This window comes from Pempheris klunzingeri, chromosome 15, assembly GCF_042242105.1.
Source record: "Pempheris klunzingeri isolate RE-2024b chromosome 15, fPemKlu1.hap1, whole genome shotgun sequence".
Taxonomy (NCBI): domain Eukaryota; kingdom Metazoa; phylum Chordata; class Actinopteri; order Acropomatiformes; family Pempheridae; genus Pempheris; species Pempheris klunzingeri.
Genome location: NC_092026.1, coordinates 4097006 through 4113167, shown reverse-complemented (window position 1 = coordinate 4113167; position 16162 = coordinate 4097006). Strand labels below are relative to the sequence as shown.

The window sequence follows — 16162 nt, the reverse complement described above, 5'->3', positions numbered from 1 at the left end:
ATTATTATTATTATTATTATTATTGGTTGTAGTAGTAGTAGCAGTAGTAGTAATATTACTATTATTGTGGATGTGTTAACACCTAAGCAGCCTTCTAATATTGTAATTGGCTGCAGTAGCTGTGATTCCACTCATTTCATATATTGTTGGGTAGTTTAATAAACACACTGTAATTATATGGTCATCATTTTAATTCATAATTCATTTTGAAAAGTGACTTGTAACTTTAGTTGTCAGGCAAATGGTGGAGTATAAAAGCACAATGATTTCTCTCTGATATCAGAATTATAAAGTGACATAAATTCAAAATACTCAAGTTAAAGCACGACAGTAAATAATGTGTTGTGTGTGTACCACTGTGGAGCTATTAGCTCTTCAGACTACATTACCCATGATGCCCTCCTCTCATGAACCGTCGCATGACCCCTCGCTCGACGACACATCTTCCTCCCTTTAATTCGTGTCTGAATTATGTTCATACCTCACCGAAAAGCTTAGAAACACAGTTTGCAGTCCTCTCGCTGAACCAATGTGTAGTTTTAACTCGTGTTTCCGCCTCTGAACTCGACGCTCCGCGGGACAAAAGCTGAAACAGCCAATAGGAGGACGCTTTGTTACGGTGTCCGACATTTATGGGAGGGTGGGAGGACGGAGCGTCACACACGGTCAGGAAATTATTATTCCTCCGTTACTTTTACACATTGGTAATGTCAGCAGGAGCGAGTGGAGCTCTGTAAGCCGGGCCTTCGTCTGAAAAGGTAGGATTTCTTTCAAAAACGCCCCCGTATGAAGGTTAATTTCCGAGGTGGCCGAGCGCGTCGTTTGTCAACACTCTCCTCGGAGGGGGGCCCGCCCGTCAAAGTGACAACACGCTGGGGGTCCTTCAGGTGGGGACCGAATCTGCAAATCGCTGAATTGAGGACAGCAATGCGGTTACTAGCTTAATGTCACATTTCTGTTTGGCCTGTTGTTTACTGACTGTAGTGGCAGTTCAGTATTCGTTCTGCTGTATATTAATAAATGGGAGAAATATACCTCAAACGCTGGCAATAGGTCGTAAAAGTGCATCTTTTCATGCACATTTGTGCTAACTTTTCACTAAAATGTCCTCTTCGTGCCAACTTAACATGCTGTTAATGCCAGTGCCTTTCAGGTTGTCCAGCCTCTTGGATGTCACCCTTGTTATCCCATTTGTTTAGGAGAGTCAGCGTTGATGCATGTTAAATCTCTGTTCCTCTGGTTCTCAGGAGACCCAACAGACACACCGATGAAGAAAAAACCTTGTAATCCTCTGCGGCCCAAACGCAGCAGGCAGGTCAGTGCCACAGAGGCGGACGCTGTGCCGGGCTCCAGCACCACACCAAACCATGAAGCCGTCCCAGAAGCAGCCTCACAAACCAGGCACCTGGCCATGTCGCAGCACAGCAACAACCTCCTCAAGTTCTTGAACGAGGACCGGACCCGACAGAGGTTCTGTGATGTGTCGGTGTCTGTTGGCGGGAGGCTCTACAGCGCCCACAAGGTGGTGTTGGCCCATGGGAGCAGCTACTTCCACGCTGAGCTGTCCAAGAACCCTGCTACAGCGCACGTGACCCTGGACCATGTGGAGGCCTCTGTTTTCCAGCACCTGCTTGGCTTTTTGTACGCCTCCGAGTGCGTTGTAGCAGATACGGACATCCCAGCTCTAACAGAAGCAGCCCGCTTCCTGGACATGATGGATATACTAAAGCTGCTATGTGAAGAAGGGGACAGCAACCCAGTATGTGTGATCCAGGCACAGGATGAGATTCGAGCATCTCCTGAGGTCGAAATGACCTCCGGTGATTCCCCAACAGGTGACACAGACATCCACAGTCCATCAGATGTTCACTGCACCGTCGCAGAGACCTCCCCGCAGAACCACTTGGCCGAGAGTCACACTGATGTGCGGCAGGAAGCGTCAACTGGGAAAGAGAGGACGGCATGTCAAAGACCAGCTACCACACGGAAATCAGCTCGCAGGAGGAGACCACCCACCAAGTACCAGAGAGACGATGTGCAGTGCACTAACACTCCTGAGGGAAAACTAAAGACTGCATCACCAAGAGAGCAAAATGAAGAAAGAGTGGACGAGATAGGAAAGGTAGTTGTGGAGAACCAGGAGCCCAAACTAGACGTGAGCGACACATCTAAACTAGCTCAGAAGGGATACATATTGGACCACGAGGAGGAGGAGGAGGAGGAGGACGAGGAGGAGGAAAGAGAACTGAATGAGGACGTGGTTGCCCAGAGGAAAGTTGTTAAGGTTCGCGCAGCAGACAAGAATGCAGCTCAGCAGGGTTCAGATGTAGAAAAGGCAGAGCTCCAGGCTGTCGGAGGAGTAGAAGCGAAGGTGCCCGCAGCAGGAAGCTCTAACCAGAGTCAGGGGTACCCTGAGGGTCTGGCTCCAGTCATCATCCAGACCTCCAGCAAGAAGACTCTCAAGTGCCCCAAATGTGACAAGACCTTTGACCGCGCAGGTGGGAACCAGGGACAAAGGTCTAGATTATTAGTGCAGTCATTAATGTCACACAGGAGTTACTGGTCTACAGCTGCCTTGATCGTTACGCTAGGATCCAACTCAGTATTTATGTAACACACTATAACAAACACATTAACTGATTCATTGCTTTTTGTATTTCTAGGGAAGTATGAGAGTCACACCAGAGTGCACACGGGAGAGAAACCCTTCCAGTGTGACATCTGTCTCCAGCGGTACTCCACCAAGTCCAACCTGACTGTTCACAAGAAGAAGCACGCAAGCGATGCTCCCTTCCAGAAGAAGGAGCACAAATGCCCCTTCTGTAGCAAACTTCATGCCAGCAAGAAAACCCTGGCCAAACATGTCCGAAGGTGAGACATCCCACAGTCTCACCATGCTGTCTCCTCTCTGCTCTGATGAGTTTACCTCCGGCCCACAAACAGACTACACAATGCATATTGTCAGACTGGAAAAACTGGGCCATCTGTGTTTTTAATTGCAACTCAGATATTCTAATTCAGCGTCCAGAACATTATCTTCTTGGTTAGCTAACTGTGGTGTTTTGCCAGCTGACGATCATTGTTGTAAACATCTCATTTATCTAGTATTATTAACTATTTTAGTTCCATTGATGAAACATTTTGCTGGTCAAGTAAACAAAGTCCAAAACAATTGTTTGATCAAGTTTTGAATTTTGGAAACATGGCAACAATACAGTTCTTTGTTGTACCCTATATACTGTACACTACTCAGGTTTTCTACCCTAAAGTAACTTAGTACATGTTCACCAGTTAGTTAGTTACATTAGTTTATCATCATCATTAGTTTAGAGTGTTAGCTTTTACAACATTGGCAGCTGAAGCCAATAACACTTGGCAGCAGCTTTGTAGGTGTTTCCTAAATAAGAGTATCGGACAAAGCAACGTTTCGACCTGAGGATGGCACTAGAGGAAAAGCTAAGGAATCACCGAAGATGTGTTGACCGGCTGACATGATTACATTTACAGTTTTACTCATGAACATTAGTGCATTATAGGCTGTATATGTCTTAAAAAATACTGTATTTGTACTATATTGTTTGTTTCTGTGCTCTAAGTACGTTTAAATAGATGATGGCAAAAGCTGGTGTTGCTACGGTGATATATGGCAATATCATGTATCTTCACTGTCCTGCCAGGTTTCATCCAGACCACATCCAAGAGTTTCTTACTAAGAGGAAGAGGAAGAGTGAAGGCTGGAAATGTGCTGTAAGTATTGGTTTCAGTTATACTGGTACTGATGATGCATTCTAACAACCTGTAACCTTTGAACCTTCTGAACCAGATTTGCCTCAAGACCTTCACCCGCAGGCCTCACCTGCAGGAGCACATGATCCTGCACACCCAGGACCGGCCTTTTAAATGCTCCTTCTGTGACGAATACTTCAAGTCCAGGTTTGCCAGGCTGAAGCACCAAGAAAAGTTCCACTTAGGTGAGAAACGTACAGCGACAAACCGTCAAAATGATGCTGCTGTGATATCTGGTAATGGGTTACAGGTAGCAATCGATGGAGAAAATGACGATCAAAGCACGTGTCCTTGTTCTTTTTCAGGTCCTTTTCCCTGTGAGATTTGTGGCCGACAGTTTAATGACACAGGCAACAGAAAGAGACACATCGAGTGCACACATGGAGGCAAAAGAAAGTGGACCTGCTTTGTCTGTGGGAAATCCGTAAGGGAAAGGTACGTCTTTGACCCACATTTTCCTCAATCCCACAACTCCTGTTTTGACATGTTGAGCTGTGAAAAAGTCACGTTTAACCCTGTAGCTGCTTTACTCAGAGGCGTGTTCTTCTTCTCACAGGACAACCTTAAGAGAGCACTTGAGGATCCACAGTGGGGAGAAGCCTCACCTCTGCAGTATCTGTGGCCAAAGTTTCCGTCATGGCAGCTCCTACAGGTGGGCTTGGAGGGTATGAAGAATGTGTCTGCTGTTGGAGACTGTGAACATTTCAAGCTCTCAGTTTGATGCCTATAATGAACAAATTGTTCTTGGACAGGCTCCACCTTAGAGTCCACCATGACGACAAGCGCTACGAGTGCGATGAATGCGGGAAAACCTTCATACGCCACGATCACCTGACCAAACATCAGAAAATACACTCTGGTACAGTATGAGATGCACAGCTGTGTGTCTCTCTCTTCACACAGATTTCATTTTGTTTCTTGTATCTTAATACTGTAAAGGAGGACACAATGGTAACCTTTCACCGTGTCCAGCTAGTATTTAATGTAACCAATGTTTATCACAGGTGAGAAAGCACACCAGTGTGAAGAATGCGGCAAGTGCTTCAGGCGACACGATCATCTGACGGTCCACTACAAAAGCATTCATTTGGGAGAGAAAGTCTGGCAGAAGTACGTGTTAAACGTGTTCTCTTTTTTTTTTGATAGTGTTGTAAAAGTGGTAGGTTTCCCTCAGCTGCACCTTCACAGTTTGGCAGATGTTACTGGTTTCTGTTAATGAATGAATTTGCTCACAGGTATAAAACCGCCGTGCATCAGTGTGAGGTTTGCAAGAAAGAATTTAAAGGAAAGTCCAGTCTAGAAATGCACTTCAGGACCCACTCGGGTAAGGAAACAAAGAAGTCAATCCATATGTTGTAGTTGCTTTGGGAGGCAAACAAGTGTTGTTAACTCAATTGCCTCACATAGTTACTGTTGCAAAGCTTGTCAAGCTCTCTTTTCTACCCTGGCAATCATGTAGTTTACTGTGATAATGGTTGCAGATTTACCACTCAGGATTAAACAGTGAATTATTCTTCTTAAACACAAGGGTGCAATAGAAATTGCAGCCTAAACATACTATGTTGATAGTGTCACGCTGATTTTCTTGTGCTCATGTTACAGGTGAGAAACCCCACAGATGTCCCGAGTGCAACCAGACCTTTCGGATCAAGAAGACCTTGACGAAGCACATGGTGATTCACTCGGACGCTCGTCCTTTTAACTGCCCCCACTGCAGCGCCACCTTTAAGAGAAAAGACAAGCTCAAATATCACGTTGACCACGTGCACAGCAGCCGGTTTACTGAGCAGCCCCTGAGCACACTCGGCGAGGACAAGATAGTCTCCATTCCCTTTGAGGAACCCTCTAAGGCGTACCGCGCTGAACCGAAGTCAGCCCTCCAGAGCAGCCCTCCCTCTACGAATGTCTGCGTGCCCGTCACTTTAGTTCCTGTGCAGATGGCGGGAGGACCGCAGGACGACTTGGCCGCCCACAGGGCCTCGTCTCTCTCCTCTCAAACTCACAGCGTTGTGAGCATGCAGACTCAAGGACAGCAACAGAACTCTGGCTACCAGGCCACTACAGACCTGGCATTCTTAGAGAAGTACACCCTCACCCCCCAGCCGGCCAACATTGTCCACCCTGTGAGGCCCGACCAGATGCTTGATCCCCGAGAGCAGTCCTACCTGGGCACACTGCTGGGACTGGACTCAGCTTCCTCTGTGCAGAACATCTCTAACTCTGAACACACGCACTGATGCCCCCTTTAAGGCACAGTCCAACACACTTAAACTGTCATTTAAGAAGAACAGTATTCAGTATCCACCATTACAGAAGGCAATAACTGTCCTCTGTGAAAAATGATTACACTTAAGACAAAAACTACTCACCTCCCTCGGCTCTGGTGTGACACAGGATGACTGGATATTCACGTTACTGTCGCCAAAATAAAAGCATTTATGTGACATGTTCCAAAACAAGAAACCTGTGGACATAAACATGGGTATTTTTCCTGAAAAAGACAGATGTGGGAAAGTTTTTGTACCAATAAAAATTAGATTAAAACACAAATTTGAAATGTTACCAAAACCAGTGGATAAAATGAAAAATCCTATTTCCACAAGCAGATGTTGGATGATTTTATATTGTTATTATATTGTGTGTTAAAATACAATGATTGCATGGTGTGTTTTCTTTCAAACATCACTTCAACGCCTTTTGGACTAAATAATTAATTGGTTATCAAAATAAATATCCATAGGTTTATTCATAATAAAGTGGCAGCCTTGTTATACTGACGAACCTTAAACTGAGGCCTTACCCGATACTGTAATTTGTCTGTACAACGTGCCACTCACAAATCTGGGGTTTGTAACTGTGATGCAAAGTTAACATGAGCACAACTATGAGGTATTAGAGGGTGATGTACTTATGTATGTATGCATGTATGCAAGAAGCTTATTTTAAATCCATATGTTAAATCACGTACTGTGATTAGAAAAATGAAATAACATTTTGTAAATTGGGAAATAATTTGTTGATAGTAATGAAGTAAAGACATCACATGTGGGAAAGTAACTTGCATCCTGGAGTTGTTTTGCTGGTGGTGGTACATTTATAACACATTTGTTCAGAAAGAATTGTTCAGTTTCAAACATTGCCATGCTCTGGACCAGCGGCGATGCCCTTCTGAAACTCTGAGTCACGATTAATAAAATTTCTCTTCCTCTTGATGATGAATACAAACTTTTTCTGCAGGATTGTCCACCATTGAATTGAGTCAAGAGGAGGTGCAGAAGTCTAGTTTTAGACCACTTCAATTACAACATGCCCTTCTCTGAACTTTACTTTTTAACGTTTATATGCTCAGATCATTGAATCTTACGACATCTCGCATCTCACCTATGTAGATGATACACAACTCTACGTAACAGTGTCTCCACATGACTACAGTCCTTTACATTTGCTAAACAAATGTATCAAACACATCAATGAGCGGATGTGCCAGAATTTCCTACAACTAGACACAGGCACACACATGAAAGATTAAAAGACAGCACTCATCTTGACTCCATGAAATTAAGGCCCACTAATCAAGCCAGAAATCTTGGTGTTATAATGTGCTCAGATCTTAAATTTCAATTCCCACAGAAAAACAATCATCAGATCAGCCTATTGCCAGTTTAGACAGATAGCCAAGAATGTTTGTGTGAACAAGTTCCAGAAAAGGTGAAGCAGCTTTTAGTTTCCATGCTCCTATGGAACAAGCTTCACCTAAGGAACACCTAAGGTCAGCACATTTAAATCAGGCCTTAAAACATACTATGGCTTTTTAATGACAGAGCTACATAACTTCATTCATTTGTAAGTATTTATGCACATGTTTTCATTGTCTTTTAATGCAATTTAATGTTTCAGTGTCTTGTTTTCATTGTGTTTTATGTCCCTGTAAAGCACTTTGAACTGCCTTGTGTCTGAATGGTGCTATATAAATACATTTGCCTTTGCCTTTCAAGAATTACCATGGAATTTGCTTGACATTCATGGTCTCCAGAGGATGAAGCATAATGATTTTCTTAACTCCCTTAACTTTTCAGGACAAAATGCCATTAGTTTATGACCACATGTCTACAAAACTAATCATATTCCCATCACCAGGTCTTGCTAATAAACAGTTGTTATGCTTAACATCAGCAGGTTAGCATAACCACTGCCGACAGGTAAAGAAACTAACCAGTATTATGGATGAAATAATTCTAATCATCACATGAGAGAGAGGCCAAATTGAATATTTTAGTGTTTGACTAATGATGTAAACACTCTGATAGACACAAATATAAATGATCTGATATGCTGACATTATCATCATCATCAAATATGGAAATTGCGGATTAACATTTTATTCACATGTCCTTCGAAAATCCACCATATTTAACCCTTTCATGCACAGAGGTCACTACAGTGTGCAGCTATTCAAAAGCTGTTTTCTTGTATATGCATGAGTTTTGATGGCGTAGCTGCACATCAGCCTCTACAGTGAAGCTGCTGCATCATCTCATACACTGACTGCTGCCCAGTGGGAAGCCAAGATGGCCGACAGACAGCCAGAAACACAGAGTTGCTCGTTTCTGTTTCTGTTCAAACCTTCTATAAAAAGAGACCCTTGCAAGTAAGAAAAATATAGTGACATCAAGTAACATCTAAGGAGTCATGCAACTGCTAAATTTTCCAAGTATTGATTTTATATTGGGAGGAAATTATGATTTATCATATTGTACATTATTCATCACAAGCTATATTTCAACTACTGGACATGTAAATATATCTTTAGAAAATGTGGATTGAAATTCATGCATGAAAGGGCTAAGACAACCAACTACTCCATTCAGTATAAGTATTTAATTTCATTTTATAGATGGAAATAAGAAAAGCCAAACATTGACTTTTAAGAAATACACACACTTTGCCAGCTTATCAAAATATTTCATTTGAAAAGGTTTCCAGTCGGTGATGAGTTGACTTTAATCCAAAGGCAGCGGTATCTTCCTCTTCGTGGTACAGCCTCAGCAAAAATTCTGGTTACAAGACATTAAAGACATTTAACAGCTGATTCTAATAATAACGAATATATGAATGGATTATCAGAAATCAAATAAAGATGAAATAAGTTGTAGTCGTGCTTCATATGAGACACTTCTCACACTCACCATACGTAGATTCCACCAGGTGCAACCTGAAAACAGTCATATAGAGGCAGAGCAGTGAATATGTGGAGTAGCTTATTTGCTTCACATGGAGGTAAAGGTAACAAGTGATGCCACAGTCCAACACTCTAAAGCGCGTAACGATTACATAACAGAGTTGACAAGATCCTTTATTGATGATGATGAATTCACTATTGCTTAAGTCAGTGATGAAGACGGAGGAGTGTGAAAATCAGTGTGTCATCTCACGCAACACCTGCGTTTCTGTTAGGATGTGGTGTTGCACATTAATATGTATTGATCTTAAATTGATACTTACATGGCGTAAACCTCAATCTTCCATTAGTGCAGCGGGCCCGAGAGTAATGATCGGGCAAAAAGGAATATTGTCGCACACATTCCAATAGCACACTCTCACCATCTTTTATAAATTTAACTCCGGTAGATACTAACTCAGAATTAGCACCAGTGTCCACATAACAGTAGGCATCTGCACAGGAGAAACAATAGAAAATGTGTTACTGTTTTTTCAAGCAAACATATTTGATTGACAGACCTTTGGACTTTATACCTTTGCAGGTGGGTGCTTCTGACCACGTGCCATTGCTGTAACACACCACTGTCTCTGGACCCACTAGCTTATAAAAAAAACTGCACTGGTACTTCAAAAACAATTCATCGGTTCCCACAGTGTCACCATTGGCAACTCTGGGAGCTCGTCCACAGTGTCTGGCTGAAATAGGAAAAATAAAAAGGTTTGTGTAAACAAATATTTTGAGCCGTCAAAGCAGAGTTAATCAACTTAAGGTGTCGTCCCATATTTAGATTTGTTCCCAGCCTGTCACCAATCACTCAATAAAGTTATTAAGAAAACAACATCTGATAAACGTGATATAAAAAAAAAGAAGATATAAAAAAGAATCTACTTATTTACTTGTTGTGATTTGAGGCTCGGTGTCTTTCTCGGAGTCGGTAGAAAAAGATCCTGTAAGATACGATGGACTGTTTTTATATATTCCTCACAGAACGCTTAAACATTTTTGCCACACGTGCTTTGTAAAATTTGAAGACAGTAAAGTTGTTCTTCATTGAGGAGTTTTAATTCCCAGTTGATGACACTAACATTTAAAATATTATGTTTTCCATTTATATCTCATACAAGAATCAGAGCCTACCTCCACCCACAGGCTGTGTCCTGCTGCCAGCAGATGTAATCTGCACTTTACCTGCAGATCCAGCATGTCCATGACCTGGTCTGGTTTGTCCGCCTAAGCAGAAAAAGAGAGAAGTGATTGAATACACAGCATGTGCACATTTTATAGGGAGATTAGATATATGAATATACCATTTCATATTTAAGACTGATTGATAAACTACCCCCACCTGCTGGTTGTATCCCACTGCTGGCAAGTTGTCTACCACCTGTTCCCCCCACTGCAGAACCACCAAGTCCAGTACCTGGTCTGGTTCCTCTGTCTAAGTGGAAAAAAGAAAAGACATCAGATATTCTGTAGAGATTAGGTAAATGGATATGCTGTTTCATATTTAGTACAGATCAATAAACCTCCACCTGCAGATTGTGTCCCACTGCCAGCAGAAGTACTTTGTCCACCACCTGTTCCCCCCACTGCAGAACCACCAAGTCCAGTACCTGGTCTGGTTCCTCTGTCTAAGTGGAAAAAAGAAAAGACATCAGATATTCTGTAGAGATTAGGTAAATGGATATGCTGTTTCATATTTAGTACAGATCAATAAACCTCCACCTGCAGATTGTGTCCCGCTGCCAGCAGATGTAGTTTGTCCACCACCTGTTCCCCCCACTGCAGAACCACCAAGTCCAGTACCTGGTCTGGTTCCTCTGTCTAAGGGGAAAAAAGAAAAGACGTTGGATGTACGATATATGCATATTTTATAGAGATTAGACACACAGTACTGTGCTAAGGTTTTACGCAGGTGTGAAGAAATGCTGAAAAGTAAGAATGCTTTCAAAGATAGGAAATTTAATTGTTTATTTTTTTTTTATCAATTTACAAAGTGCAGAGTGAACAAACAGGAGAAAAATCTAGATCAAATCAGTATTTGGCGCGACCACCCTTTGCCTTCAAACCAGCATCAGTTCTTCAGGTACATTTGCACACAGTTTTTAAAGGAACTCAGCAGGAAGGTTGTTCCAAACATCTTGGAGAACCAACCACAGATCTTCTGTGGATGTCGGCTGCCTCAAATCCTTCCGTCTCTTCATGTGATCCAGACAGACGGGATGATGTTGAGATCAGGGCTCTGTGGGGGCCACACTATCACTTCCAGGACTCCTTCTTTACGCTGAAGATAGCTCAGTTAGTTCCTTCCTGTATTTCTCAGCAAATTTGGACTCATCAGTCCAGAGCACCTGCTGCCATTTTTCTGCACCAAAGTTCCTGTGTTTTCGTCTTGGCTGTTCCTCACCCAGTTTTGAGCCTCCTACAGCTCTTTCTGTTTCAGTTAATGACTGTGTTTCAACCTACATATGACAGTGATGATCATTAGCACCAGTTTGGTATAACTGGTTTATCGCTCACCTGACTTTGTGCAAGTATATCTGGAAGAACTGATGCTGTTTTGAAGGCAAAGGGTGGTCACTTTGCATTTTGTAAATCAATAAAAATAACCAATCTAACTGCTTAAGACTAAACTTTCTCTACCTGCAGATTGTGTCCCACTGCCAGCAGATGCACTTTGTCCACCACCTGTTCCCCCCACCGCAGAACCACCAAGTCCAGCACCTGGTCTGGTTCGTCTGCCTGACAGAAAAACAGTGCACACATATACAATATTTTCCCTTTCATGCATCTTAAAAGGAGGCGGTCTTCTTTTAACAAAGCTCATTCCATGGCAGCAGAACGAGCTGTGAACACCCCACTGACATATTATGAAGTTCTTATGGTGAACTTATTAGCAAACAGACCAACATTAGCATTCATTTTGTTTTTCTGGTCACCTGATGATATAATGCTTTCTCTCTTTTCAGCTCGGTTTTGGGCTCCACCAAGCGAAATATCTGCTTTTATACCCGCTTAATGCTCCACTATGTTCACCATGATGATGGGGAGGTAACACATGGTGGGTTTAGCAGAGCTTTTCACTGTAAACAGCCAAAAAAAACACACTGACAGTGTTGAGACTGAATCAAAACAGTTACAGGTGCCCTGTGGAGTCTCACCCACTTTAAAAAAGGAAGGAAATGCATTCAGGTTGTTTGTTCGGCTTCAACAATACACACACAATTCATTCTACTGAGCAACACTGAATGTAAACTCCACAGGGCATCTTTTGTGGGTTCATCACTGTTGCACAAATACAAACGCTCATTTGATCCCTTGTTTATATAAGAAAAAAATGATTGTAGCAGCTTTGAGTACAATAGAATCCATTTGTGTTACAAACCTGTGGACTAGAAACGATTTTCATACACTACCAATGTGCTTTACTAAAGCAGGAGTCTATGTTGATACAAAAATAGTGATTAGTTGTTTTAATGCTGATTCATAAAGAGTAGTTTTTATCACTGCATATGTCAGTATATTAAATTACACCTACTGCAGGTTGGGCCTTCAGTCCAGTTTCCAGCGAGGCAAAAGATGAATTTTTTGGTGTCTGCTCTCTCCACAGTATATCCATCCTCACATTCATACTGCACCACTGAACCTGCAGCAAAGAACTCCTGGTATTCCTGATGAATGATTACTGCATGAGGGAAATTAGGGGGCTCACCGCACGCATTTTCTGTAAATAAGAAAATCAGTGATGAGTACCAACAGTAAAGGATGCCCACTGGACACTGATATCATCCTGGTCACAGTTAGTTTTACTGGTAAAGAGCATCTGACAGACTTACTCTCACAGACCGGCGGAGAGAGCCATGTTCCATTTAGACATGTTGCTGTGTCATCCCGGTATCTGGCTTTATATCCTTCAGTACATTTTACACTAATGGATTCTCCCTCCTCATACCAACCAGCTGTGTTTCCTGTGTATTCTGCATTGGGTATATCTGGTGCAGTGCAGGCTTTTTCATCTGAGGGGAAAATGAAAAAAAAAACAAACTACAGTCAATATTTTCTGACTTTACAGAGTGAATGTTTAACTTTCTAAATACCAAGTAATGTGTACTTTGAGTTGTTTGGGGGCCTAAATATGTTAAACTATACACAATTCAACAAATATAACAACAAAAATAAACTTAAGTTTGGGTAACAGAACTCTGCTAGTAGGAAAACTAGTACAACATCATTTAATGTAATTATAAAGGGTTATAGCCACAAATGCCTGGCTCTTTGAAGAGGGAAGCATTAGGTTGCTCCTGGACGATATTTACATCTGAACTTTGAAATAATAAATGAAGCATTTATTACGGGTAGAGAAATACATGTTAAAGTAGATAGAAATGCAGAAATACATAGATGAGCATATTTACCAAATTTCAGGGTATAGTGAATGTATGTCAAAGTCAAAGTCAGCTTTATTGTCAATTTCTCCACATGTACCAGACGTACAGAGGTTTCTCACTATCCCACAGTGACAGAAATTAAACAAAAATAATAATAAAGTGCACAATAAACATTAAACAATAAGATATATTTACTAATACTGCAGTGGTAAAGATGAAAAAGATTAAAAATATGTGAATAATCCATAATCTTGGCTCTCTTTTATTTCAGATATTTTTGTTACTAGATGTTTTGCCACTGGCCCCTTTGAACACACTTGCATCCAGAACAAGCAGCACTATCATGCAGAAATGTGAAATGCTATTTTCATGCTGCTTGTTTAGTGATTTTAGTGACTTTTTGGGAATAATCTGAAAGTCATTATTCTCTTTTTTTTTACTGAATCTGTCACATATTTTCAGTTCCGTAAATGTACTGAGGAAATTCATGACATCACTACTCAGCAGCACAGACAAAATTGTACGACTACCTTGAATTTCAAGGTTTCGAAAACACCTTCAGAAAAGCTAGTAGAGATATTTATGAGACACTTACCTATACAGTTTGGCTCGTGAGACCATGTGCCATCCTGACATGTGCTTGTTGCCCACCATCCCTCCACTGCTGGTTTATATCCTTGATAACAGGCATACGTGAGCTTTGCATCATGAGAAAACATTTCTTCTTCAGGGACAAAGTAGCCATGTCTCAGTCTGGGAGCGTGACAAGGCTGGTCTGCCCTCTTCTGTGCTGAAATACAAAGAGAAACGAAAATACCCATCACACATATATTTACAAATGAAGATGTTTCTTAGAATTTAATGTGCTTACCATGCAGCATTCCTGGAAGCCAAACCAGGAGAACACATCCAAGATATCGCATGTACATTTTGTCGAGAATTAAATCACCTCGACAGAGCAGAGCTTAGAGACTAGTTCAGATCAGGACCAGTTAATGATTGTCGAGGGATTATTTTCCAGAGAGCTAAGGAATTAAGAAATAGTAAACATCATGCTGAGTTACTGCCATCATGCTGTTCCTGGGAAGCCAACACACAAGGGTACAAACAGGCTTTGTGTACTTTGGTCTGATCAGTCTCATTTACTCATTTACTCTCTCCAATGAAGCTCCTCAGAAATGTAAACAAAGTGCACAGATCAATATCACGCACAGCTGTTGCTTCCTTTGCTGTCAAATTCTGACTTTGTTTTTATAAAGTTTTACTGCGTTGATGCACACTGCAGTACATGCCATGCACACACATGCATATATTCAAGAAGAGGGTCAGTGATATTATATTAAGCACTGCTCTTGGTATTTCACATTCCTTCATTTTGTTTTCTACAAAATCCATGAGACTGTTTACAGTCCAGATTTCAAAGTGGTTTCCCGGACTGCTGCGATCAGAGGTCAGCATTATGAAATAACCAAAGCACGGTCACGTGACAAAGGCCAAATTCAGAGATCCTGCTGTTACTCTGTGGGTTGGACTTTCTGTCATTTTTAGTTGAGCGCTGCTTATTTAAAAGTGCTGCCTTTAAACTGAACAAGTCATAAAATGAAATCTGTAAGTGTTTAGAATATGATAGGTAGATACACAACTAAAAGCCTTTTCAAAAAATACATTCATGACTTAAGCTTCAGTTGATAATTCATCATTTAAAAACAGCTATCAATATCTGTATCTATTTTTTTAAATAGTTTCCAGCCATGCTAGGGGTGTGGCTCTATTGATGGCAAGGTCGGTCAGTCCACCACTTTGTTCCAGACTGAAATCTCTCAGGATTGACGGTCTCATGGTCTCAAAATCAGACCCATCCTGTCTTACACGTATGTCATTAGTCAATTCCAGGCTGAATTATTGTAATGCCTAACTATCAGGCTGCCCCGACTAATTTCTAAAGACTCTCCAGCTCGTCCAAAATGCTGCAGCCTGTGTGCTGACCAGAGATCATGTTTCTCACTTGTTAGCTTCTCTTCACTGGCTCCTGGTAAAATACAGAATAGAATTTAAAATCCTTCTCCTCATTAACAAAGCTCTTAATGGTCAGGCCCCATCATATCTTTAAGAGCTCATTGTACCGTTCTCCGCCACGAGAGCTCTGCGCTCCCAGAATGCAGGCCTACTGGTGGCGCCTAAAGTCTTCAGTGCTTCCAACAGTATCTCTAGGAACATTCAGTGCCTTTGCTATCTTTTTGTATCCTTTTCCCTCTTTGCACAAGGCAATGATTTCCTCTCTTAACTTTTTGGACAATTCTCTTGACTTACCCATATTTCTAACATACTACCTTTGGAAAGTCAAGCTAATCAGCTAATAAGCTGACACCACACCAACACCACACCAACACCAACACCAACACCAACACCAACACCACACCAACACCACACCAACACCAACACCAACACCAACACCAACACCAACACCAACACCAACACCAACACCAACACCACACCACACCACACCACACTAACACCACACCACACCACACCACACCACACTAACACCACACCAACACCAACACCACACCAACACACCACACCACACTAACACCACACCAACACCACACCACACCACACCAACACACCACACCACACTAACACCACACCAACACCACACCACACCACACTAACACCACACCAACACCACACCAACACCAACACCAACACCAACACCAACACCACACTAACACCACACCAACACCACACCAACACCAACACCAACACC

The 16162-nt window shown here is 41.9% G+C and overlaps 2 protein-coding genes across 2 annotated transcripts; one reads left to right on the top strand and one right to left on the bottom strand.

The window, feature by feature from the left end:
* Positions 1 to 736: 736 nt before the first annotated feature.
* On the top strand, positions 737 to 6404 carry zbtb41 (zinc finger and BTB domain containing 41). Its single transcript, XM_070844945.1, has 11 exons — positions 737 to 887; positions 1248 to 2498; positions 2664 to 2871; positions 3678 to 3747; positions 3824 to 3971; positions 4092 to 4221; positions 4343 to 4438; positions 4539 to 4645; positions 4791 to 4896; positions 5022 to 5110; positions 5389 to 6404. The coding sequence occupies exons 2-11, from the start codon at positions 1268 to 1270 to the stop codon at positions 6021 to 6023; spliced, it is 2820 nt and encodes a 939-aa protein (XP_070701046.1). The 5' UTR covers positions 737 to 887; positions 1248 to 1267; the 3' UTR covers positions 6024 to 6404.
* Positions 6405 to 10524: 4120 nt separating this feature from the next.
* Positions 10525 to 14345, bottom strand: LOC139214085 (complement factor H-related protein 2-like). Its single transcript, XM_070844826.1, has 8 exons — positions 14267 to 14345; positions 13991 to 14185; positions 12844 to 13023; positions 12546 to 12731; positions 12044 to 12090; positions 11651 to 11749; positions 10733 to 10831; positions 10525 to 10638 (listed from the first exon to the last, which is right to left on the bottom strand). Exons 1-8 carry the CDS (start codon positions 14322 to 14324, stop codon positions 10525 to 10527), a joined length of 978 nt encoding a protein of 325 aa, XP_070700927.1. The 5' UTR covers positions 14325 to 14345.
* Positions 14346 to 16162: the final 1817 nt, after the last annotated feature.